The 27275-nt window shown below is 44.9% G+C and overlaps 1 protein-coding gene across 3 annotated transcripts; it reads left to right on the top strand.

The window, feature by feature from the left end:
• The first annotated feature begins 1727 nt into the window (after nt 1-1727).
• DUSP11 (dual specificity phosphatase 11) lies at nt 1728-24753 on the top strand. 3 transcript variants are annotated; one of them, XM_066639401.1, is made up of 10 exons: nt 1728-1842; nt 5253-5328; nt 6286-6417; nt 7521-7644; nt 8247-8307; nt 11800-11846; nt 12971-13046; nt 14220-14345; nt 21155-21379; nt 24625-24753. In XM_066639401.1, exons 1-10 carry the CDS (start codon nt 1811-1813, stop codon nt 24686-24688), a joined length of 963 nt encoding a protein of 320 aa, XP_066495498.1. In that variant the 5' UTR covers nt 1728-1810; the 3' UTR covers nt 24689-24753. The 3 variants fall into 3 exon arrangements, with proteins under 3 accessions (XP_066495498.1, XP_066495500.1, XP_066495499.1); XM_066639403.1 differs by lacking the exon at nt 24625-24753 and adding an exon at nt 23520-24618; XM_066639402.1 differs by lacking the exon at nt 24625-24753 and having other exon boundaries at nt 21155-22739.
• Nucleotides 24754-27275: the final 2522 nt, after the last annotated feature.

Genomic DNA, 27275 nt, shown 5'->3' with positions numbered 1-27275 from the left:
CAAACATTTTGGCAGGAGGGCCACATCATCTCTCTGACTCTGTGTTGGGGGTGGGGGGGGAAAACTTGAATAAATTTTCATAAATGAATATACTTGAGATAGAACTTATATGAATGAAAGAATGTCTTGCAGTAGCTCAAGGCCTATAAAAAGCCTTGCACAAAGCAAGGCCACCTTTTCCTTCCCTGCCACTGCTGCATCACAGATGTGAAACAGCAAGTAGCTGAGGGAGCCCTTGTCCTACAGCTCAGGTGAGAGGTCAAACAGTCGTCCTCTTGCTGAGAACAGTTGTGTTCTCAGGCCAGCATGGGCTCCAGTAAGTCTCATCACATTGGAGGCTCATTGGAGACTGGGGGCTCCCTGAGGGCCTGATTGGGAGCCCCCGAGGGCTGCAAGTGGCCCCCGGGCCAGGGTTTGGGCACCCCTGTTGTAGTGTCACGTGAACACAGCCAACTTGGGTATGGGGCTGCAAGTCCTCTGCCGCAGACTTTTCTTTTTATGCGAGTAAGAGCATAAGAAGAGCCCTGCTGGATGAGGCCAAAGGCCCATCTGGTCCAGCTTCCTGTGTCTCACGTGGGCCCGACAGATGCTTCAGGGGGCACACAAGGCAGCAAAATACCAGCATCCTGTTTCCACCCCTTGCATCCAGCATTCTGAGTCAATCAAATTCCAGAACCAGGAGGCTGCACAGACCCATCAGGGCTTGCAACCTGCGATGGACCTTTCTTCAGAGTGGATAGAGAGATGCTCTTTACACTCTCACATAACACCAGAACCAGGGGACATCCACTAAAATTGAGTGTTGGGAGAGTTAGAACAGACAAAAGAAAATATTTCTTTACTCAGTGTGTGGTTGGTCTGTGGAACTCCTTGCCACAGGATCTGGTGATGGCGCCTGGCCTGGATGCCTTTAAAAGGGGATTGGACAAGTTTCTGGAGGATAAATCCATTACGGGTTACAAGCCATGATGTGCATGTACAACCTCCTGATTTTAGAAATGGGCTATGTCAGAATGCCAGATGCAAGGGAGGGCACCAGAATGAGATCTCTTTTTAGCTGGTGTGCTCCCTGGGGCATTTGGTGGGCCGCTGTGAGATACAGGAAGCTGGACTAGATGGGCCTATGGCCTGATCCAGTGGGGCTGTTCTTATGTTCTTAGTCTGTCCAATCCCTTTGAAAGGCAGGCGCCGTCACCACATCCAGTGGCAAGGTTATCAGGTTATCCACAGACTGGTTATCAGTTATCAGGTTATCAGGTTATCAGTTATCAGATTATCAGGTTATCCACAGACTGGTAACCTGCAATGAACTTTTCCTCCGTCAGTGTGTCCAATCCCCTGTGAAGCGCATCCACGCCAGGCTCCGTCACCGCATCCAGTGGCAAGGAGTTCCACAGACTACTTCTGAAACCAAGAGACTGCACTTACCCACTACAGCTTGTACCCTCGGATGGACCTTCCCACCATAAACTGTCCCAACCCCCTCTGAAGGCACCCAGGCCAGGCACCATCACACACCCAGTGGCAGGGGGTTTCACAGACCAGGTAGAGACACATGTCCTCAGGTCTGCCCCGACTCAGTGCGTGTCTCGCCTCCAGCCCGGCGGCCCTCCAGCCAGCAGGGGTCGCTGCCGGGAAGAGGCACTCGCAGCCACTCTAGACAGCCGCTCGTCTGTGGTGACGCGGAGCGTGGTGTCGTCATCGGTATGTGCCGTGCGTGAGGGCGTGTGACTGGGAAGGAGCCGGCTCGGAGGGAGGACGGCCGAACGGGCGTCGGGGGCTTCAGGTGTGGGCTGCCGCCGCCGCCAGCATGAGCAAGAGCAAGACCTCCCTGCCGGACAGGTGAGGCCTGGCCTGGCCTGGTCTGGTCTGGTCGCGTGGGGGGGGGGCGAAGCACTCAGCTGGCAGGGAGCCAGCAGGGTGGGCGAGCGGCCCCTTCCTTCGGAGCCATTCCCCCGTACGGCTCCGTTTTGCCTCCCCCCCGCGCCGGGAATGGCTCCGAAGGGAGGGGCCGCTCGCCCACCCTGCTGGCCTGGCCTGCCAAGAGGGAGCCTCAGCACCAGCCCTGAGGACAGCCCCTGAGATTGCTGGGAGGCCCGGCACAGGTGGCGCGTCCCAGGTTCTGTCTCCAGGTCTGTGGAACTCCCTGCCACAAGATGGCCTGCCACACTTCACAAGCCCTGGTGGGTCTGTGCGGCCTCCTGGTTCCAGAAGGTGCAGTCTCTGAGCGTCGTCTGCCAGGGATGAGCCCTGCAGTTCTCACGCTGTCGGCACCGGGACCCACTTTCTAGAAGGAGAATCTGGCAGGACCCACCAGAAGTGATGTCATGACTGGGAGTGACGGTGGCGTAGCTGGAGAGGGGCAGAGCACCTGGCCTGGCGGGGAGCCTCAGTGTGGCGGGCAAGCGGCCCCACACTTTGGAGCCATTCTCGGGGGGGGGGCAAAATGGAGCCATATGGCTTTCTCCCTCCCCTGTCTCCCCTCCAGTTCCGTTTTGCCCTCCCCACTGGGAATGGCTCCAAAAGGAAGGGCTGCTTGCCTGTCACGCTGAAGCTCCCTGCCAGGCCAGGTGCTCCACCCCCTCCAGCTATGCCACTGGGTAGTGACATCATCAAGCAGGAATCCTAGGCTGCACTCCTAGGCACACTTACCCAGGAGTAAACCCAATTTACTATAGTTGTTAAAAACATGGGCATAATAGCCTGTTAAAAGTACAGATCTGTAGCATGTCCCCAATGCAGTAGCATCATTGAGTAGCAACAAGTCTAAAAATAAAACATTGAAATGAGTGGGGACCCACCTGGAATTGGCTCGTGACCCACTGAGAACACACTGGATTCGGGTGTTGTGTTGTCCTGAACAGTCCCAGCAGCATCTGGTGGGCCACTGTGTGATGCACGAAGTTGGACTAGATGGGCCTGATCCAGCAGGATTTTTCTGGTGTTCTTGCATTCGTATGTACCCCACATGCGTGTGACTTTGTGTTTCATGGTAGAAGAAGAGGGGGCTGTAACTGAAATGGAGAAACACAGCAGGAAAACCAAGAATGGCAACCTGGCACTCAGCAGGTGGTTAAAAAAATGCAGCTCTGTTAATTAAAGGCTTGCCACACTAACCAGTTTTTTCATATGCAGGCTAAGAGTGTGTCCACTTGCCACCCACACCCAGAAGTGGAGGTTGTACTTCTTTAAATACTTCCATCCTGCCTTTCTCTGTCGAGAAATGTCCGAAGGACTTACAGTTGTTTTCTGCTATTTAGCAGACTGTATAAGGGAGGGGTTTGTCCTCTCCTTGCAGTGTTGCTGCTTCTCTGTGAGGGCAGCAGGGCACAGTTTAGCTCAGAGGTGATGAGCTTTGCCCTTTTCCCTTTTTGTTTTCTGTGAGAATGGAAGAGCTGCTAATGTCCTTTACAGAGCTACAAAATTGTGTACCAAAGAAACCCAACATTCTCCCGTGCAGGCTGAAAACTGTTTGCTGCCCTCAGACCAATCTGTGATTTCTCAAAGTGCATTCTAGTTCTGCTGAATCTTAAACTGACTTGACATTCTTTTTTTTCCTTTGTTAATAGGCTTTTCGATGTTCAGTGTTCATAACTCTCTGTGATATAAATGCTGTGGCATTCATGGCTGGTATTTATGACATAGAAATTAAAAACGTCTGTGTTTGCTTTAGACCCATTTCTGCCCAGCCCACAGGTGTACACATTTGATCCCTGTTGTGTAGATGCAATGTTGGGCAGAAATGGCCTAAAATTTATTCTGTTTCCAGTCTCAGCTACATGCTCTGCAGGGCTGATTTTTCAGCTTGTAACTGGCAGTACCTCTCATGTTTTGTTGTCCTTGTATTTAAATTCCTCATGGTGGTGCCAGTCCTGTTCACAACTACATGGGACCCCATGTACTCTTGCCATAGAGAGAGGATATCTTGTATCCTTAGCCGGTCACAGAGCCTGTCGTACTTTGATGGTGTGTTTATAAATTGGCCTGATGTTTACCTTTTCCAACAGAATCCCAATACAGTCTGTCACATTTCTAATTTAGGGGAGAAAGGCTTGAACTCTTGAAACAGGTTGTTCTGCATTTTGAGATCTGTTAAGCATGCTGTTCTCAAATTCTCAGGGAGTTTGAGGACCGCAGTAAGTCCTTGCAGGGGAGCAGGGAAGGCAGTGGGGGTGGGGGGAAGGCAGTGACATGATCCCCAGGATCGTGTCACTAAACGGACTGCAAGGACTGGCATTTACTTACCAGCCCCTGCTGCAACCTCCCAGGGGTACGGGAAGCCCTGCATGACTGTCTGCAGGGCTCCCCACTCTCCAGATGGTGAAAGTGGACCGCACTCTGGCTGCACAAAACTGGAAGTGGAGCACGATCGCTCCACTTTTGTTTTCTGATGGCTGGGGAGCCCTGTGGGCGGTCGCACAGGGCTTCCCACACCCCCAGAAGGCTGCAACAGGGACTGGTAAATAAATACCAGTCCTCGCAGCCCTGGATCGTCGCTGCCTTCCCCCTGCCCCCTCCCTTAAGAGGAAACAGTCCAGGGCCCTCAGGCTGGGGTGTCGCAACACCCTAGTTTGAGAAGCCCTGTGTTACTGATGGGGATGTATTGCGCTCTCAGTTTCCTGCATGGAATACCTATTGGGCCTTCAAGGCTCAGCAAAATTTGCCATTGTGGAGCACGTAGTTGAGACTGGGCACAGAATGGATTTTAAGTGAACACAGGCATTGTCCACTCCCAGTCATTTTCACACTCAGATTTATAGAGATTTATAAACATCAGATCAACCTGAGCAGAAGGGTGATGTTGAGTGCAAATGACTCATTGTTCCCAGCACTCAAAAATACAAGTATCTGGGACTTTAAGAATTGTGATAGAACAATAGGTATGTGGGACTTTAAGATGAGAACATCAGTTACATCAGTTATACTGGATAGTTTGGAGAGCTACTAGGTGTAGCTTTGTCCTCTGAGAATGCCTACCAAAGTAGTAAGTGAAACATTAGGTGAGAACAGCTTTATTTGTCGGCGGCCTATCAGCCCTAACATTGTTCATTTCAGTGTCATAACTGTTGGCAAAAAGTCAATCTGTAACCTGTTGAGGTTCCATTTGTAAAACATACCTCATGATCTGTCTAGTTCATGTGATCATGCATGGCTTTGGTCCAGAGACCCTCTTTTCCTGCATCAACGAATTCCCCCTCCTTCCTAATGTTATCGTATTTCTAAAGAACTAAATTGTAAACTCTCTTTTCTAGATGGATCCATTACTTGCCTCTTGGAAAAAGAATACCTGGCACACGCTTTATTGCGTTTAAAGTTCCTCTTAAGGAGGTAGGTATAGTGTGGTAGATAATGGTTACTTCAGTGTTTTCCATTTCATGTTTTATTTTATTGGTGCCCTTGTAGGAGTTGGTATTGGCAGTGTAAAATGAACTTGTCTAGCATAACCAGATACAGCCTTGATTTTGCCAGGAACAGGGAAGCTGGTGGGTTTTGTAGAATGTCAGCTGGTGTAACTTCTGTGTGTATTTTTATCTCTGTGTATGTGGGAGAAGGGAATATAAGCAAGACCGTGTTTGGAGGGCATGATGGAGGCTGCAGGCCAAAGCTATGCCTGTGACCCACAACATTGGGTCACAGGGTGGATGTGTGCCTGAAGAACACTTGGGGAAGCTCTGCATGTCTGCTTTGCTTTGTGTAGCCTAACCGATGATCATATTCAGCATTGGTAACTCCCTATCTCTTTCTTAGGTTAGGCTTCCTATCAACCTTTTTAATTTTTGGATGTGAAAAACTTTCTGACAAGTTCTCTGGATGATTTAGGCATCTTGTTTATTCCTCTTCTGTTTGCATTGTGAGATCATCCAGAGGCCTTGTTTTCATTTGTGTGGGGCAGTTGTGGGTAGGCTTGCATTCACAAGATTCAAAGCAAACTTTCTTGGTCTGTGTCCTGCTGAAAGGGTGGACATCTTATGGATTGGGTTCTTATGAAAGGGTTCTTATGGATTGCCAGCCTGAAATAGTAAGTTCCCTATAGGGATCAGATGTTTTCCTTTCTAGGTAATTTGCCAGCTGTGTGCTTTGAGTGTTTCTGGTTGTAGAAACTTCTCCAACTGTGTGATGTATTCAAGAAATACAAGGGTATACAAATGTAACAATGTTGTGCTTGGCTATAAAATCGTGGAAGGGGTCTTCAGTGTCCTGTACTTCAGCCTCCTGCTGTGTCATGGAATCTAGCTAATAACAGCTACCTAGAACAGAAAACTGAGTCATGTCTCTTGTTTTCAGAGCTTTGAATGGAGACTTTCCCCAAAGGAGCGCTTCTCTCCTCTGGATCTCGTTAACCAAGTCAGAGAGCAGCAGGAAGAACTTGGCTTGATTATTGATTTGACGTACACCACTCGCTATTATGAACCAACGGTCAGTTTATCTGCTCCGCTTACCGAATTTGCCTTGAAGGATTGAGTCCTTAGCAGTGATCTTCACAAGGAAACGCTGCCTGCTTCTCATTTTTTTTGAAAAATGCATTTGTGTTGCTCAGGACTGTATACAAAGCTGTGTGTGTTGCTTCCAAAAGAATAAGTAAGCTGAGTGTGGGGCTCAGCTTACAGATGGCATGTATTTTGGGTCAGAATGGGTAGAGCTCTTTGATATGTGTTCTTTCAGCTTTCTGACATAGAACCCTTCCTCGTGGCATGATATTTGTCAGCCCTGTAGTGCAAGTTCACTGCTGGGAAGACCAGGGTTGCTTTTAGGGCTTCACACATAGCAAGTTTCTAAGACAGCAATTTTCAGTGTTTTGATTCTCGCAGCATATTGGCTTCTATAGTCTTTTCTTTTGTGATGTCACTTCCAAGGGACTCTTCTGGGTTCTTCAGCTATGTTTGTAGAGCAGCTACAGACAGTTGCCCTAGAAACAGAGCGGCAGAACCCAGAAGAGTTTTTCAGCTTTTACAACGCTGCACTCCAAACTCCTGCAGCACACCAGTTGAAAATCACTGTTCTAAAAGATTTGAACATCAAGTCAGTTTTGGTGGTGTTTATATGATGCAGCTGTGTGAGATTGACCTACAAAGCTTAGTGCAAAGCTTATTCAGCCACTGCAACTCAACCAGATGAATCACTAGAGTCACAGAACTATGATGTGATTCAGTCACTGACCTGCAGTGACTGACCTCCAGTTATTGACCTCTACTGTTTGAGTTGGCTTTAGGAATGGGCAGGGCCAGACAAGGGGTGTAAAACAGACAAAGATTCTCTGGGAAAATTCTTCAGCCAAGGAGGAATTCCATTCTTGGCTACTTAGGCCTTCAGTCAACCTGAAGAAGAGATGACAGTGAAGTAGTTGGGCTCCTGTTCGAAGTCCCTTTGCTCCACAGCATTCTAAGCAGAAAGGAAGGCTTGTAAACAATGGGATTTGTAAGGTGAACATCACAATTTGGATTTGTTCTCTTCCACAGCTAAACTTGGGAATGGTTCCTCACAGTGGCTTTGCTTAATGTTTGTTCAATGTTTCTTTGCAGGAGCTACCAGCCACATTGCAATATTGTAAGATTTTGACTGTCGGACATGAAGTGCCAAGTAAAAAAACAATTTCTAAATTCAAAAATGCCGTGGCGAAGTTCCTGTTGGAGAACCAACATAATGGTGAGCATGGTCAGACTTGACTTGAGGTCTGTCCTTCTCCCGTCCCATCCCCCTGTATATAAGAGCAGTTATGAACATGGCTGCTGCTAATGCTGGCCACTCCTTGTTAAATTGAGTTCTGCTAGGTTACTTTCTGTGAACGCTTGGCCTTTGGCTGTCAATGCAGCACTGTCCCTATCCTTGTTGTAAGCAAACAGGCTCCTGCCCCAAGGATCTTTCAATCTTAAACTTTGTATTGGGAAGGGAAGGAAGAACTCTGGGAGCAGCAAAGGGCAATTCTTGCTATCATTGAACAGGTCTGCCCACAGTTAAGTGACTGCTTTTGATGATTTTGAACAGTTATATATTTATTTATTTTTCTCCTGCAAGGCTTCACCCTGCATTAGTTTGTGTTTTGCCAAGGAATGACCTCTGTGCATGATCCTCCTGTGGAATATACAAGCCTGGTATCATCTTACAAATAACTTTATTCTTTGTGTCCTTTTAAAAAACCTGTAGAGAAATTTGGCTTTGTTGGATATTCTTGTGTTACAAGCAAGTTGACAAAGATTTGTCTTGGCACCAGAGCACAAAACCCATTATGCACCTTTCTTGTCCCCTAGACAAACTTATTGGTGTCCATTGCACGCATGGCCTGAATCGAACGGGTTATCTTGTTTGCCGGTAAGTTGTCCTGGAAACAACTGCTGGTCAGCTGTCTGATTCAAGAGAGTTTATGCATGATTCAAAAGAGAACTGCACACTTGCTACACAGGAGTCCCTGTTGAACAGTCAGGAAATCCTCCTGTACTAAAACCGTATGTGGTTATAAAATGAGTTTCTTTGCATGTATTAGTCCACTTGTCTTCAACCAAAATGGGATGCCAGCTTGATCTAAGGTGGGTTGTACCAGCATCCCTGTTGTTTTTATGTTGCTCTAATATTTTTATTAAGAGAAAGGGAAGAGGGAGAGTAGTGAATTTGGAAAAATATGAAAAGGGTCTCTTATTGCTGGCTGAGCCTTTAAGTGGACTCCTGAATTCTGAAAGGTTTGAGGCCACAGTCATAGGTAACTATATAAAGTTTATCTGTCTATTAGAAGCATTGAGTTATTATGTGACTTGGGGGTATTGCTTGATAAATGCTGGAGAGCTGATGGTGATGATGATGATGATGATTACCATTGTTAACAGTATTTTCAGTGAAAAGTTCACAAGGCGGTTTACAGAGGAAATGAAATAACTAATGACTCCCTATCCCAAAAGGTCTCACAATCTAAAAAGATGCAAGAGAACATCAGCAGTCAGCCAATAGAAAAGATACTGCTGGGATGAGGAGAGCCAGTTACTTTCCCCCTGCTAAATAAAAGAGGAGCACCCACTTGAAAAAGCTCCTCTTACCCAGTTAGCAGAGGTTAATGATGAACTATCCCTTGTCATGGGAGGCAGAGCTCTGAATTTTGGCTTGGGCCATGTTATCAAGGATCATGAAACCAGTTCCTGAGCTGCTGGTGGACCGTTCTTGGTATTATCCTTTGTGGCTTCTGAGTTCCTTTGAATGGGGATGACAGAGATGAGAGGAATGTGGATGTTTTCAGAAACTGGAAGTGTTAAGCAAACTTTATTAAATGCTTTTCTAACCTAGCGAAGCACCTTTACTTTAGCAATTCTCTAGCCAAGTAGCTGAACTCTGTTTTCAAGTAAATACAGATAAGGCTGTTGAAAGTCTGTTTGTTACAATAAGTTTGTTAACCTTTTAAGGCAGCCATTTTCAACCACTGTGCCATGGCACACTGATGTGCCACGAATGGTCCCCAGGTGTGCCACGGGAATTTGGAAGAAAGTCATTTATCAATAGGACCATTGGGGGATGTGAGCTTTGTCACTTGTCAAAAAGCTGATGGTGTGCCTTGACCATTTTAGTGCCTTGCCGCAAGATGAAAAAGGTTGAAAATCACTGTTTTAAGGTAACAAGACTTTTCACTGCAAGAGCATAAGACAGCCCTCCCTCTTAGGAAGTTTCAAATGTTGCTTTCCTTGCCTTGAAGTTTTTTGTTTTGTTTACTGCTATGGAATATGTATTTATACCCCTCTGCCCATTGATTACGGGGCACGAAAGGCAGCTTACAAAATTCATAAAATCAGAATAGCAGCTGTACAAAAATTGAAAAAGTAAAAATAACAAGCATTAATTATATATTTCACATCTTGCAAAATAGCCCAAAAACCAAGCCAGGAGAACTAAGAAGGCAGAACTAAGACTATAAAATAATGGAATAAAGTCAGTATGAACATGAAAAACTATAGAAGTAGCTTAAGAAAATACATTTTGCCCACCTTCCTGTTGGTTCACAGTAAACTGAGGACTAGTGTTGCAGTAAGAAACGTTCTGGCTTCTTGGCTATGGTCTGTATGAAGATTTTCATTTCCTATGATGGACATTTCTTCCACAACTATGATGGACATTTTCAAAGGACTAGAGGTGAGATAGTGTGTAGTACTCACCCCAGGATACTGTAAATTCAAATGTGACAAATTTATTTTCAGTCATGTGCTGCTTAATAACGGGGATGCAGATAAACTTGACACTATGCAAAACCTCCGAAGGCAAGAGGGAACTCCGCTCTGCTCACTGTGAACGCTTTTTGAATCTCCCAGAGTCTCTACAAGGCACAGAATGCCCAAATCGCGCAAGAGACGCAACATCCGGTTTCCTCCGCTTCGGAGGCTTGGGGGGATACGACCTGACCAGCAGTGGCTGTTGCATATATAACCTGTCCCTGGCCAGAAGATTAAGAAGTGCACACCTGTTTTTATTTAATTTAAGGGATTTTTATACCACCTTACTCAAGATTTCTCAAGATGCAAGGCGGTTATTAAGGTTGATTGAATCGGTTGTGGTTGAACACATGGGATAGACAGGCTTTAGGATGAATTTCCAACACACACAAATATTCTCTACAACTACCCAGTACCACACTCAAATTTACAGGGAAGCGAAAGAGATACAAAAACACCATAACAATACAAACAGGAAGGAGGAGACTTTGAGCATCAGCGATGCTTGGCTACCAGCCCTTAGAAATGCTGGGATCCAGGAATTTGGAACAGGAAAAGAACTGGGTTGCTGAAAGAAAGCGCATAGTCCTTTAAGGAACACACGGTGAGCAAGATCAGTGGACAGTTACTGTCTTTTGCTTTGGGGTGAGACGAACAGTTCTCACCTCTAGTCCTTTGGAAATGCCCACATAATTGTGGGCAAAATGTTGGGAAATGAAAATCTGCAAAGTCCAGGGCCCTCCAGACTCCTGCCCGCAGGCCAGATTAGACACCCTTCCAAAGCCCTCCCCCGCATGAACTGTGATTACTGTTCTGTGGGGGAGCCACAACAAAGAGCCTCGGTTTGCCCCCATTCCTCCTTGCATCCAGCGACTTCCAGTGTCCCAGCAAGCTTTGTACCCAGATATCAGGGCAGAAGCAGCTAGACGTGAGGAGGAATGGGGGTGAATAGAGGCACTTTGTCACAGCTCCCTGTGGAATGGTAAGTGCCATCTGCTCTGGGGAAGCCTTTGCATTTATTTATTTATTTATTTACTTACTTACTTACTTTATTTATAAAGGGACCCAAGGCAGCTTACAACCATGGTTAAAAACACAATTAAAAACATGATTTTAAAAAAATATGTAAAAACATATTTACAACAAACATCTTAAAAACAGCAATCAGATAAAAAGGTGTAAAAAGAGCAAACAGCAACAGTTTCTAAAAGGACCCAAGCCTGTAACCAGATGTTAAAACGTGGGAACTCAGAAGCCTTGTCTAAAAAGGCTTGAAACTGGAAAGTTTCAAGAGAGGGAGCAGTTTGTAAATCAAGGGGGAGGGAATTCCGTAGTGTTGGTGCCACTACTGAGAAGGCCCTATTTCTTGCCACTGCCCCACATACCTCCCTGGGTGGCGGCACTTGTAACTGCTAGCATAGATCATGGCCAATAAGCCCAAACAGTTCTTACCGCAACACTAATAGTACTGGCCATGAAAGCCTTAGATTATATATCAATCTGAGAGATACTTTCTGAGTGTTTCATATATCATTTGCCTTAAAAATCCTCATATTGTCCTTTGTTCTTATAAATATTCTGTTTTTCTACAACAATCTTATCTTGCTGTTGTGTTAAGGTATCTAATTGATGTTGAAGGAATGGATCCAAATTGGGCCATAGAATGTAAGTGTTGCACCCTTTTTTTCAGTGGGTAGTTGTAGGGTGGGGAAATTTGATTCCATTAAAAAAAAAGATCTCTGACTTCAAGAAGGAAATGTGTTTGGCATCATTCTGTGTCAGCTAAAGTAAGGGACACGGTGGCTCAATGGGTTAAACTGCTGAGTCGATAAGCCTGTTGACTGCAAGATTGGCAGTTCAAATCTGCGTGGTGGTGTGAGCTGCTGTCGCTTGCCAACTCCTGCCAACCTAGCAGTTGAAAGCATGTAAAAATGCAAGTAGATAAATAGGCACCACCTCAGTGGGAGGGTAACTGTGTTCCGTGTGCTTAGGCATTTAGTCATGACCACAGAATATCTACAGACGACACCGGCTCTTCGACTTAGAAACAGATGAGCACCGCACCTAGAGTCGGAAACGACTAGGCTTAATGCGCCATTTCAGGCGTAAACTTGCTCAGTGACTTAATACAAACTGCAGCTGTCCTGGTGCACATACTCCTGTCAAATTTGTCATACAGAGGCAATACTAATCACCTTTCAAAGTTGTTGGAGGGGCTTCTATAATGCAGTGTTTCTCAGTTGCTTGTTTTTTAGGGAACCATTTCCAGATCAGTTCTTCTGTGCAATTCACCCAGAAATCCTGCGCATTGCAGGGAACATGTCCAATTTATGCAGGGTGCTGGTTGTGTTTGTTGGGCCTCTGTCATTCCGAGTAAGTGTGGAATGCTTTTTGAACATTGGTTGGCAATCTTCAGTCTTGAAAGACTATGGTATAAGCCTACAGCACCCAAGATTCCCAGACGGTCTCCCATCCAAGTACTGACCAGGCCTGACCCTGCTTAGCTTCCGAGATCAGATGAGATCTGGCATGCGCAGGGTAACAGTTGCTGTATCAGGCCCCTTTAGAATTTCCTGCATGTTGCTAGCAGTGGGAGAGGCCAGTGGGTTTCATTTTGAAACCAGAAGGTTCCCTGAAACAGAATTTGAGTGCATGGCTTCAGTGCCTATGGAGCATGTAGAGAATTTGCTCTTAACTGTTTAGGTACTGGCAGGTTGCTGCAGCAGCTTCAAGTGCCTCAAAGGAAGGAGTGTCCTCCCAAATGACTCTCTAAGCTCGTTTTCTCCCAGTGTTTAATAGAAGCAGAGGGCATTCGATTGAGAGGCAGAACTATATTGAAGATCTTAAGGGACGATCCGGCCAAAGGTGAGATGCTTTCTCTGTTATGCCTTTTTAGCTGGTACGAAGAAGGCGTGAGTTGCGGTGGGGGAATTATGGTGTTTTCCATCAAATGGGCAGAGTTTCAAGCTAAGACTAAACCGGGGGCTCTGAAGCCCGGCAGACACTTTGCCATTGCGACCTTTACAGTTCCATCTTGTCTTGATGCACAGCTAAAGAGTGGGTCTCAAGTACATCCTGCATACCAGAGATAACTTGTGCACATGAGCTCTAGGGGAAGGCAGGAGGTCTGGTCTAGAGGGTAGAGCCTCCGTTTGCCTGAAGATAACATCCGAAGGTTGCCAGACCGGCACCGTGAATGGCGAGACCTTGAAGCAGCTGACAAGCCTAGCCTAGCCGAGTTATTCCACCTGCTCTTTGGCCGCTGTCAACCTGTGTGGGAGGAAAATGGAGGCCAGAATGTGATACCAGATCCTTCTTCAATTGTAAAAATCCCTATGATTTAGTATAGCCTGGCTATGTAAACCGCCTTGAATGAAAGTCTGAGGAGAAATCTGACGACCAAGAAAGGCGGTATAGAAATACCTGTAAAAACGGGGGGGGGGGGGGGAGAAGAGATGCAACCTTTCCCATAGTTCTGTTGGGTGGGGGGTGGGGCCTTTTGGAATGTTCAGAGAGCTCCTCTAAAAGGGGAAGCCTGTCTAGTTGGCAGTTGGAGGAATCAGTTGGTCAACCAGGGAGAGTTAGAGAGGGAGCAGAGAGACTTATTGGGTCCTGGGGAGGAGGAGGAGGTTTGTTGCTGTGAAGAAGGGGTTTTTTTTTTTGCTTACTTACCTGTGTAGCTACCTTTTCCATGCCTTTCCCTTTGCCTTTCTCCTAGTTCCTTGGTTTGGTTCGATTAAAAATATTTTATGATTTTTATGTTTCAACTGCTGAAACTTTCTGTTTTTTTTTCTGGTCAGGCCGGCTGGGGCTCTCTCTCTAGCATGCAATGGGCCAGTCTTTCAGAGGCTACCAGTGTGCTGCAGTTCCTGATAAAACATGCCCAGTTTTGAAATGGACACAGTTTCCAAATCCTACATCACTTGTCACCTCTCCACTTGCTGAGGGATTGTATTAATGGCCTCTCCTTGGCTGCTTGTTCTTGCCTTAAATATAACGTCTGATTCCTTTGATTTTTTTCTCTCTCTCTCTTTACAGGAATCCTCGTGCAGGTTCAGGATGTGACTGGATTAATGGGCATGTTGGTCCTGCCCACCATTCTGGTGTTCAGGTGTTTGACTATTATCCACAAAAGCTGCAGCAGTTCTCATGGGAAGCACCAAGGTTTTTTTCTTTTTTCTTTTCTAGCTAATTTAGTCTGGTGAAATGAAAATGGAACCTTATGAGGGTTCTCTGGAAGCCAGAGAATTTATATCAGTTTCAAGAAGGATAATTGTTGGAGTGGTTGAAAAGCGGAGCGCAGGGACACGGAGAGAAGCAAGTGCCTCTTGTGATCAATAATGATGTACTACCATCAGGCTGCTCGGAACTAAGACAAAATGATGCACATAAGGAATAAAAACTGAGGCTGAGGTTAAAGATCAAACAAATACTTCACTTATAGTTCCTAAATACTTGTTTGTATATCGTCTGGTTTAGGATCAGAGATTCTAACAGTTTTGAACGCATAAACTATAACGTAGTTGGTCTCTCATGGTTTGAGAGTACTAACTGTTGAAAAGAGCTCAACAAAGCATGACTGTCTCTAGAAGTTCAGGTAATGGAGAGATTCGAACTTACCTGTGAATTCCCCTTCTCAATGGTCTCCATGGCAGGGTCAGTCCTTGATATCTGGGAAGTTCCTCTCAGGCAGGCAGGTCAGGTTACAAAGTCTTCCTGGAGGGAGGGCCTCCCTCGATTCCCCAGACCAGGGATGCTCAAACCCTGGCCTGGGGTCCACTCGTGGCCCTCTGGGACTCCCAATCTGGCCCTCGGGGAGCCCCCAGTCTCCAATGAGCTTCTGGACCTCCAGATACTTGCTGGAGCCCGTGCTGGCCTGATGCAACTGCTCTCAGCGTGAGGGTGAGTGTTCAACCTCTCGTGTGAGCTGCGGGCTGAGGGCTCCCTCGGCTGCTTGCTATTTCACACCTGTGAAGCAGCAGCAAAAGGAAAAGCCGGCCTTGCTTTGCGTAAGGCCTTTTATAGGCATTGAGCTATTGCAAGACCTTCATTCTCTCATATAAGTTCCATCTCTAATATATTCATTTATGTAAATTTATTCAGATTTTAAATGTAAATTAATTCCTTTTTTATCCTGGCCCCTGACACAGTGACAGAGAGATAATGTGGCCCTCCTGCCAAAAATTTTGGACACCCCTGCCCCAGACTACAAAAGCCTCAATAGCCCCTCCCCAGATCAGTTCTGTCTTGGACTTGCTCAAGTAGATATCCATCCTTGAAGTCCAGTGTGTTGAAAAGCTATCCAGATGAACGCCGACGAGCTAAATGTCATCATTCTGAATCAAGAAAGACTAGGACCATACTGCACTCCAGTTCAGGGACCTAATGAGGACCTGTGAGGGATGTTTTGTTCTTATTTTCTACCATACCATTATTTTGTGTTTGCTGTCTTTTTTTAAATAAACTTCAGGCTATGAGGGTGGGTAGACTGACCCTGCTGTACCCTGTTTTCTGCCCCAACACGGATGCCAGTCAAGGGAGCTCAGGTAGGATGGGTGCAGTCTTTTAACGGTAAAAGAAGGGGCCCAAACCCCGGGGGGGGGGGAACAACAGGTAAGCTGACCAAGAAAAAACCCAACCTATTGTGCCTAGAGGCAAGGTCAGTCTGGGGAATTGAGGGAGCCCCTCCCCTCAGGAAGACTTTGTAACCTGACCTGCCTGCCTGAGAGGGGGGAACTTGCCAGATGTCAAGGACTGACCCTGACATGGAGATTCCATGGGAGAAAGACAGTTAAACTGTCACAGATGATTGACAGGTTAACTGCTTCTTAGAACAGTCCTGCCCATGGAATGTTATGTCACTCTCTGCAGCCGATGTTGCCCTTATTTCTAACACCCCTTCTCAACAGATGCAGGAATCCACTAGACTTAGGTTTTCTTGCAGACTCAGAAAATATTCTTTTGGCAAAGGTTTGGTCGTAATGTTGGCCACCATGGGTTATGTTGGGCAATAATAAATCCTTGTTGGGGCATGTCATGCACAAAATGGTATTTGATGTCTGTGTTTGATTTGAATTATGACCTTCGAACTGTGCCAGCCTTATACAACTCTGGTTGTCTTCTTTGAGCTCTATTGGCTTTTCTTCTATTCCAATATCCTTCAATAACTGATACGTCCATTTAACTTCTCTACAAACCTCAGACACGGAGATATTTTCTACCTCTGTTGTGGACCAAGCAACTGTTGCTTGCTGATTCCCCCACCACTGTATGTGAACAAGTGTCCCCGAGTAGACTTAGTGGCCTGAATTATCCTCAGCCCAGTCTGTCAGTATAACACAGGGGTGTCCAAAATTTTTGACAGGAGAGCAACATCATCTCTCTGACACTGTGTTGGGGACCAGGAAAAAAAGAATTAATTTACATTTAAAATTTGAATAATTTACTTAAATTGACGTAAATGAATGTATTAGAGATGGTACTTATATGAATGAATGAAAGTCTCAGGATAGCTCAAGGCCTATAAAAGGCCTTGCACAAAGCAAGGCCGGCCTTTCCTTCTGCTGCTGCTTCACAGGTGTGAAACAGCAAGCAACCGAGGGAGCCCTCAGCCCATGTGAGTGGTCAAACCGTTGGTCCTCATGCCGAGAGTAGTTGTGTTGCGCCTGCGTGGGCTCCAGAAAGTTTCTAGAGGGCCAGAAGGGAGCAAGAAAGGGGGCAGGATCCTGCGACAGACCTTATCATACTAGGGAGAGAGGACGGAGAGGATCCAGAGGGGACCAGCGAACCTTTATAAGGCAGTCGCAGACCAGGGATGAAGGAGAGTGATGGTAAGGAAGCTGGCTGGGCTGTGAGTCTAAAAGGAACCATGAGCAGGGAGAAGGATAAGGGTGAAGCAACTCCCTTCCCCCATAGCCTGTCTGAGGCCTATAGTTCTGGATGTTCAAAGGGGGGGTCTGTCCCCTTTGCCTGACAGCCATGACCCCTTATGGACCCCATTGACCCTGACACCCCTGGAGTAGAAGGTGCCCCACCTAGGGCTAGACACTAGGCAACAGTTCACTTTCTCCCTGTGTGGGGAAAAATTTGTCTTGATAGGTGTTGCCAATGGGTGTGCTTCTTTCAGTCCTAGCGTTTCTACTATGTCCAATGTTTTTGTTCTTTGACTAAGGAGACAGCTTCCATCTCCATCCCTTTCAGTTTATGTGCTCCGATAATAGCTTGCGTCTCCTAATTCCTTTATCTCTACCCCTTTCTTTAGATGATATACTATGTTTTTATAATCCTTGCCACTTTCAGAACAAAGTAATGTCATGAACATAAATGAAGAAATAAAATCATCTACCGTCTCTGTACTGGCATACAGATGCTGATCCGCCACTCTTTTTTTTTTTAATAATGCTTTATTTATTTATTACAGATACAGGTAAGGAAAATTGGATAGACTTAGGGCTAGGACTACATAGGTTACACACGAGGGTGGTGGCCATCGATTACAACAAACATTAATCCAAATGAAATTAATAATCAATACAAAAATTATCATATTCTTTAACCCAACTGGTTAATACTTTAACATTCCATATTTTTCCTCTAACCTTATCTATCCCATCATAATAAAAAAAAAAACAGTTCAAACTTTTACTTATATACTCTTCTTACCACTAAACTAGTCTCTAAAATAAAATCTTTCCTATCTAATTCTTAATTTCTAATATAACATCTAAAAAAGAAGTCTCTGATTACAATGGTATTACCTCTTTCAATATCTCTTATAACATTATACATCATTTTCCATTACTATCCAATCAAAAAAGGCTTCAAATTTTTACTTATAGACTCTTCTTACCACTAAACTAACCTCTAAAATACAATCTCTTATCTAATTCTTAATTTCTAATATCACATCTAAAAACAAATATCTCCAATTACAATAATATTATACTTCGCTTATCCACAATACTTATATTCCAAAATTGCAATTCCATCTAATTTATTTCATATATTTACCACTTTAATTTTCACGATACTTATATTCCAAATTCCCTTTTCATCCACTTTAATTTAATCTAATTAATAAAATATTATATCTTAATACCACTTAATTTCCGCAATATTTATATTTCAAATTTTCATTTACATCTATTTTAATTTAATATATTTAAAAAAAAATTCTATTTATTATTCAACCATTTTGCCCTTCTTCTTATTGTTTACTTTGTACTCTATCTTATTGGTGTTCCCTCTTAGTCCTCCTACTGGTTCTTCCACTTCTTCTTTTTCTTCTTTTTCTTCTTAAGTCCCCCCCCCGTTTTTCTTTCTTCTTTTTCATTCTGTTATTCTTGAATTCAATCCACAAATTCTTCGTCTTCTTGAGACAGCTTGCTCTCTGAACATTTTGTCTTTTTTCTTCCTTAAGATTCTCAGTTATTATGACATGTGCATCTTCCATCTCGTGTCCCATTTCAAAATACTCCACTTCTTTAACCTCACCCGACATCTGATCCATTCTTTTTTCTTCTCTATTGTTTATAATCTGTTCCTGCGAGTTTACAAGGGAGGAGCTTATTTGCCCAATTTGTTCAGAGAGTTCTCTGACTTGTTGCTCCATTTCTCTTCTAAAATCCATCAGAAAGTCCACCAACAAGGCCTGGCTTTCACGATCATCTTTTAGATTTTCAAAAGCCATTTTTATCAACACCAACTCGAGCCACTTCCTGCAGGGCTACTTTCTAACTTTGTATCCAGGGCTACTTTCCAAATTTTTATATCAAAAAAAAAATCAATCAAATCCACAATCAAATTAGGTTAGTATGCCTTTAAATGACCAAAAAAAAAAAAATTCAAGCCTCTTGCTGAAAAACCGAAACCGAAAGTAGCAGAGTCCAGGCTTAAATAAAGGCTTTCTACTGGGAAAATGAAGGTAGACTTTATTTCCTTCGTTGAAGATTACTTATTTATTTCTCTTCAGTACATACCATTAAAAAAAATATAATCTTGTACTTACTCCAGCAGGGGAAATACCAATTCACCTATTCCCCCCCTGGGTGGCTAACGGCCAGCGTGAATAATCTTGAATTATCTCCTCCTCCTCCAGACTTCTTACTTACAGTTCTCAATAAAACTTTTTAACAAGCCAAGTTCACTCACTCTTAATAGCTTTTTTCGCTGCGATGTTGTTGTATCTAGGCCGTGGGAGGACAGGTTTTCAGCTCTCCGAGCTTCTCAAAGATGGCTCCCGGGATAGATATGCTTCAGCGCAGAGCAAAACAGAGAGAAATCCTTGAAATTGCCTGTTTCTAAGGACCCCCCCGTTCAAGCTCTCAGCTCTTCGTACCGTCTTCCTGGCACCGAAGCGTGCCTTAGTTGTTTAGGCACATGAAAACATATCTATTTCGCAGTCTCTTCGGGAACCCCCAAAGTTCACTGCAACTTCGCTGAAAGTTAGCTCCCGCTGATCCGCCACTCTTATCTGAACGCTTTTTGTACCGGCATCTTACCCGATTTGTTGTTCCAGGCTCCAGCTGCTTGTTTCAAACCACACAGACCTTTCTGGAATCTGCGCACTAGATGCGCTCCTTTACTGTTTATAAAACTCTGGCGGTGGTTGTATATAATACATTTCTTCTGTGATGTCACCATGCAGAAAGGCAGTCTAGACATCTATGTGTTTGACACACATTAGGCAAGAAGCAACTACTCTTAGTAGCAATCTTATGGTGGAATGCTTCACCACTGGGGCAAAAGTCTTTTCATAATCTCCCCTGTTGTTTTTTTTAATAAAAAAGATATTACAAGTTGTATGGCAAGTGCGGAAATCTCATGGACCACAGGTGGTCCATGAGACCCTGAGAAGTGGTCTGCGAGGTCTCAGGAAAAAAATTTGCTTTTGATCACTTCCAGCATCTCTCTGAGCAAGCAGTCCCCCATGGACCACCAGAAAGGGCGGAAAACAGACCGTCTGAGCTGGAAGCAAAAGCAGCAAACCACAAATCTTCTCTATAAACAATAAATCTCTAATAAATCTTTCCTAATTACAGACAGTCCACATTATCTGTAGGTTTGATACCTGCGGAATTCTTCATCTGCAGGTCTCCGAACCCGTGGCTTGGGCCAAACGAGAACCTCCAGAGGTAATGGGAGCTGTGCTCCTCTTGCTGCCAGAGGCTCTTCTGAAGCCTGTGGAAGCTATGCGTGTCCACCCACGGGCTCTGTGGGCTTCAGAAAAGCCTCTAGACCAGGGATCTCCACAAACTTTTTGGCCAGAGCACCATATCAAATATCTGTCGTGGTGTGGAGGACTGGAAAAAAAAAATTTAAATATAAAATTTAAATAAATACATTAGAGATGGAACATAGATGAGTGAATAAATGAATGAATGGGCTCATTTATTCAACCTCTCTGGCCCTCAGAAGACCCTCCAGACACAATCAGAGCACAGTTCTGGTCATGTTCAGTTGAGTGGGCCAGAGCCTTTCAGAGGACAAGAGTTTGGCTGTGGGCTGGAAAGAGGCTTGCTGCGGGCTGCATCTGGCCCCTGGGCCGAGGTTTGGAGATCCCTGCTCTAGACTGATGACCTCAACTCAGCAGGTTTCAAATACCTACTGCTTTCCTTATCCCTATGGATAATGAGGGCTGCCTGTATTACAAATTTAAATGTATTTTTGTGTGGGGGTGGAAGATTGCATGTGGTCCCCAACAATTCCAATTTTGGCCTAAGTGGTCTGCAGTCTCCTAAAGATTGGGAACCACTGCACTGTGTAATGTGAAAATATAATGTTTTTTATGCCTTATTATTTGATGTTTCTACCTGTGGCTATACTTTGTACTTGATTATAAAACTTTGTTAGCTGCATTGGGCATTTGCTTTGGCATGGGAAAGGCAGGATATACATTTCTTAAATAAATAAATATTGCAAGCTCTGGGGTGACAGTCTGGCTCAGCTCTGAAATCTTGTCTCTTCTCTTTCAGAAGACACCATCAGAACACAAACCTTATCACATGTTATGACCACAGTCAGTCAGTTTGTGGTCCTTGGCATCCTCCTACAGCTGACATCTCCAGTCAGAGATGGGATCATCCTGTAAGACCTAAGCAAGAGCCTGTGCTGTGCTCGCCGTACCAGCAGCAGTTGTCACATTACGAAGGAGCCAACTTTCCAGGGCACAATCCTCATTACCAACGACACCCTGGAAGGTATAAAATAGACAGACGACCCAATCAAAAGCCTTATTAACAGGAAACCTCACAGTGGAGGGAGGACATCGGCTCAAATTCATGTAAGAGCCAACCAGGCAAGAGTGAATTTCTGTCTGCTGAGCAGATGAGACCCTGTAGCTGCTCTTGAGGCTACAAATCCTTAAGTGTCTCTATACAAAGATTGTGTTGCTCTTCCAAAATGCATTTCCTCTGAAGCCCTCTTTGGGACACACAAGCGTTGCCTGTTGCAGAAGTTGCTTCTATTTACTGTTTGACACAAAATTTGTATAAGAATTACCTTCTCCTAATTAATAATGTTTAAGCACAGTATCCCATGATGTCCCTAACAGATAAGCTGACTTGATCCTTCCTTGTTGATCAGTCTGACTTCGGGGGCTTGTTCATGTTGCCTTTGTAGCCTGGGACCTCCTTCTGTAGGGTGGGCTGTTCCCTGGGTGGAAGCAGAAGTTGTATGTACTTTTCAGCAAAATGATGGTGACATTGTGTCAGTCATGCAGGGTTTCTCTTTCCATATCCACAGGACAGGGTGGTGGTACATGGAGCTCCAGCCCTGCAGAAGGTCACAGGGATGTTTTATGTATATGATTGGAATTTTCCTTAACCCATTTCTATCCAAGCCCACAGGTGTACACATTTGATCCCCTGTTGCATTTTTGCAACATTGGGCAGAAATGGCTTAAACAGACTTAGCTGCTAACTCAGGATTTTATTTTATATTTATTTTGCCTGTTGCTGTAAGCAGACTGGGCCTCATTTGCCTGGCTTGGCTACAGTCGGTTCTTTGCGGATACTCTAATTTCTGCTCTCTCTGGGGGGAGGGAGAGAAGGGTGTGAGGAAGAAAAGTATGAAAGTGGACTTCCTATAATTTGTAGCAAAGTTGTATTGTATTGGGTACCATTAAGGGCAGCAATGTAGAAGGCAAACAGGACTGACCTGCTGGCGCAGTTTTGTTTATGTAAGCTTTCTGAATGAAGAATTTGTTTCAATGATGCTTATACAGGAGAATGTCCACCAGTTAAGTGGCATTTCTCCCTGTTAATTAATAGCTGTCCAGTTCCTGATTCGAGAGCATGAGAATTCCCTTGCAGCCTGTAGTCTATGAGCCGTGGTTCAAGAATATAATTAAGGAAAAGCAGCATATAAGTATTAAATGCTCAAAGCAGCATACAAGTAAAAGTAAACACAAAGCCATTAAAAAAATATATATAATACTGTAATATTATTTATCACAGAAACCTGAATAGCAACTTTCACAATCATTGTTCCCTGAGGGGAATGAACTGCCTGTCTAAACAAAACAGTCTTGACCAGGTAGCAAAACAGCCCGGGGGGGGGGGGGATGTGAATGCAAACTTTATATAGATGATGTGCAAATGAGGCCAATCAGTGGAAGTGAAATTTGCAACATTTGTGCATGCCATGTGTGTCCCAGGTGAGCAGGCTATCCTGTTTTCCTAATTTTAGTAGTTAACCCATTTTTTACCCAGCCCACAGGTTGTACGCTTTTGGTCCCTGTTGTGTGTATGCAATGTTAGGCAGAAATGGCTTAAGTATAGGGACTGCAAAGCCTAAGTAATGAAACATTCTGATTAACAAGGTGTCCTGAAGTGTTTGTGTTAAAGTCAGCATTTTATTAAAGTGTTGAATTCTTGGCACAGTATTTAACAGCTGCTCTGCTGTCAGAGAAAATACCTGTTTTGTACATCTTCTAAAAATAAAGTACCTAGATTTCTTCTGCCAATTCAGACAATGGTGAGAGTTTTCATTAATTGACGAAGATGGGCCCCTCTGCTGCAGGGTGCTGCAAGAAACACCCCTTCTTTGGATGGTGTGTGCACCAGAAGGTGTGTGTGTGCACGCGATATGTAGTCACATCGTCCTCACTGCCTGACCCTCTGTAGCTTGGCTTGGCTTGGCTTGGCACAGTGGTCTTCAACCTTTTTTTATCCTATGACCCCAATAATAAAATATGAGGTTGGGATCCGACTGTTGATCCCTCTCCCCAGTCTGCCCATCCCTGCCTCCACTCACTTCTTGCCCCCAAAGGCTTGGCTCTTTTTGAACTTGGCACAGTTTACTAATCAGGATAATATATCCCCTTAACTTTTATATCAGTGCTGGACAGGCTACTGCAGTGTAGCAGAGAATGGCATGCAGCAGAGAGCAACATCTAACAGTGGAACAAGGCTCAGCAACAATCCCATGTATGCAAGCAGTGTGCGAATACTTCTACGTGTGGAATACTGGCTCCTATGCAACCCTCTGCCCTCATATTGCACCCTGCCACTGCAACAATATGACTTGGCATGATTGGCAGCCATTTTGGTTCCCCTAACTTGTCACCCCAATGTGGAAGAACACTGTCTTAGAATGTACGAATAGCTTTGTGGATGAAACCCCGAGTCAGTGCCCAAGTTCTTGACACATGTGACGAGTCCATACGAGTTGCGAAAAACACGTGTTTTCGAGTTCAAGTCATCCAAGTCACAGCTCATCCCCGGTTCTTGTAAAGACAAGGTCAAGATAATGTCAAGCACTTTATAAATGTTAAACTTGAACATTACCAGCCCCCATGACTGTTCACCCTGCTTTTCCTAGACCAGGGGTCTCCAAACCCTGGCCCGGGGGCCAGATGCGGCCCACAGCAAGCCTCTTTCCAGCCCACAGCCAACCTCTTGTCCCCTGAAAGCCTCTGTTCCACTCAACTGAACATGACCAGAACTGTGCTTTGATTGTGTCTGGAGGGTCTTCTGAGGGCCAGAGAGGTTGAATGAATGAGCCCGTTCACAGCCCAATCCTAGGCAAGTCTACTCAGAAGTAAGCCCCATCAGAGTCAATGGGGCTTACTCCCAGGAAAGTGTGGATAGGATTGGGCTGTCATTCATTTATTCACTCATCTAAGTTCCATCTCTTATTTATTTAAATTTTATATTTAATTTTTTTTTCTGGTCCTCCACACCATGCCAGATATTTGATGCAGCCCTCTGGCCGAAAAGCTTGGAGACCCCTGTCCTAGACTCTCATGTACTTCATCATGGCTGGAATTGTTTTTTCCCCTATTCACTGCCCTGTGCAGTGCTCTTTGATCGGCACTAAAATTTTTCCATTGTGTGATTCACATGTTTCCTGCCCACCTTCTTGCACTAAGTAATATCAAGGTGGATAATTGTGAAATGGATGGATGACCATCAGTAAACTAAGCAAGGTCATTTGCTTTTAGACAGGTGTGCTGGACAGTAAGCGGTAGCCATGACTTTCCAAGTACAAAGGCTGGAAACTTCTGAGCAGAACAGAAGAACAGTTATTTTTTGTGACATGGAAGGTCAGTGTCTGTAGTGTCTGAACAATAATGGTGGTTTACCATATTAAATAAAATATGTGAACAACTGTGTCTTGTATATCATACTCTCATCTCTTCTCCCCCATCCCAGTTGCTTATGACCCTAATGAGCAGTAACTCCTAATATATATATTAGGTAGCTGCTATAATGGTAGCTGCTATACTCTGTACCAGACCCTGATCTGCATTGCCCTTTTCCATTTTTATTTGGCTTTCAAAACCATAGGTGAAGAATTCTGAAGGTGTAAAATTTGCCAAAGGCAAGCATTATGCATAATTATCTATTTTTGAGGGCTGTAACAGGCCCACCAGGAGAGCAGTTCTATCCCCAAATCTTCAGTTGGCCTCATGGGTTGGCTGGCCCTTACAACATGTTGCAGGTGGATGCTATCTTGCAGACTGTTCTCCCACAGAAAACCAAACTGATACATGTGAAAGCTGCCCTAGTAGCATCCTAACTAGGTCCTTGTTGGGTGAGCTTTCTACCTGGAGTTTGGTGTGCAAAGTGGCAGGTGATTCCCCTACCTGCAGTTGAGAATGGAACAATCCATTCTGCACCTCATTCTGCTGCACGTGTAAACCAGGCTTCAAATCTCACTAAACTGCAGCCTCGAATCTCCCTGCTGATCCAAAGCAATCAAAGCAGTTGTGCTTTGCCTCCACTTGCAGCAGCAAATGACTAAATTCCAATTGAAAAGGTAAATCAGCTGTTGTGTGTAATGCTCTCTATGCCCGTATTCTGTCCCATGGTTCCTCTGTGGTGAAACCCCTCTATACTTTGCCAGTTCCGCTTTTAGCAGGAAGGGTCTCCTAGCCCTGCCCCCCTGAGCCAGGGGGCTGCTCTTCCATGGGTGCACCTGGCAGGTTGGAAAGCTAGGAAAAGGCTAGACTGACAGTCCAACTGGTCCAATCCTGGAACAGAGGGACATGACAAGATAACCATTGCTAACAATATGAACAAGAAGAAGACTGAGCATCAGCGATGCTTGGCTACCAGCCCTTAGAAATGCTGGGATCCAGGAATTGGGAGCAAGAAAACCTGGTTGCAGAAAGAAAGTGTGTGGTCCTTTAAGGAACACACAATGAGCAAGGTCAGCGGACAGTTATTGTCAGTTGCTTTAGGGTGAGATGAACAGTTCTCACCTCTAGTCCTTTGGAAGTGCCCACCACAATTGTGAGCGAAATGTTGAGAAATGAAAATCTGCCTAGACCAGGGCCCAGTTCTTGCTGCAACACTAATAGTACCAGCTGTGAAATCTTTAGATCAGTGCTTCTCAAACTGTGGGTTGGGACCCACTAGGTGGGTCGCAAGCCTATTTCAGGTGGGTCCCCATTCATTTCAATATTTTATTTTTAGTATATTAGACTTGATGCTACCATGGTATGCAATTGCATTTGGGGAACTGTTACAGACTTGTACATTGAACAGGCTACTCTGTATATGCTTTAAACAACGATAGTAGATGAACTTACTGCTAAGAACATAAGAAGAGCCCCACTGGATCAGGCCATAGTCCCATCTAGTCCAGCTTCCTGTATCTCACAGCAGCCCACCAAATGCCCCAGGGAGCACACCAGATAACAAGAGACCTGCATCTCCCTGGTTAAATGTGGATAGGATTGCAGCCTAGGATTGTTAAAAATTTCCCTCCTTGATGATGTCACTTCCGGTCCCAACATAACTGCTGGTGGGTCCTGACAGATTCTCATTCTAAACAAGTGGGTCCTGGTGCTAAACATGTGAGAACTACTGCTTTAGATTATATGTCAATTCTGGAACAGTTTGATAACTGGGAGGGGGGACTGAACCCATCCCAGGAAATGAAACCTCCTCTAGCAAACCCGTTTGCTTGTCTATGTACTGCCGCCTTTTGGGAAGGGGCTGAACATGCTGCTGCCACTCAGAGCTGCTCCATGAATCTGGATCTCTCCTGATTTCTAGGGATTGCTTTCACTGGGAGCGCAAAAAAGAAAGGAACTCCAGTTCGTGTGCCAGTCAAAGCCTGCCTGCCTGCCTTCATTTTCTTACCCTGCCTTTCTCCCCAAACGGCACCCAAGGCGGCTAACAACCAATTAAAATACTTAGAACAGTATTTCTCAACCAGTGGTAAGTATCACTGGTGGTACTTGAGATGGTGTCTGATGGTAGGTATAGGAATCCTGGACAGCTGCCACCTGGCAGGGAGACCATCATTTGATGCATCAAACAGCAGTAGGAGGCTCTTCTGCCTAAGAGGTTAAAAGAGAAGAAGTTTCAGACCTAATTGATTAAGATCAATAAGTCACCGGGCCCTGATGGCATCCACCCAAGAGTTATTAAGGAATTGAAGAATGAAGTAGCCGATCTCTTGACTAAAATATGCAACTAGTCCCTCGAAACGGCCACGGTGCCAGAGGATTGGAGGATAGCAAATGTCACGCCTATCTTTAAAAAGGGAAAGGGGGGGGGACCCGGGAAACTATAGGCCGGTCAGCCTAACATCTATACCAGGTAAGATGGTGGAATGCCTCATCAAAGATGGAATCTCAAA

This window comes from Tiliqua scincoides, chromosome 11, assembly GCF_035046505.1.
Source record: "Tiliqua scincoides isolate rTilSci1 chromosome 11, rTilSci1.hap2, whole genome shotgun sequence".
Classification (NCBI taxonomy): Eukaryota; Metazoa; Chordata; class Lepidosauria; order Squamata; family Scincidae; genus Tiliqua; species Tiliqua scincoides.
The sequence above is the reverse complement of the archived record's forward strand: the minus strand, read 5'-3'. Positions and strand labels throughout refer to the sequence as shown.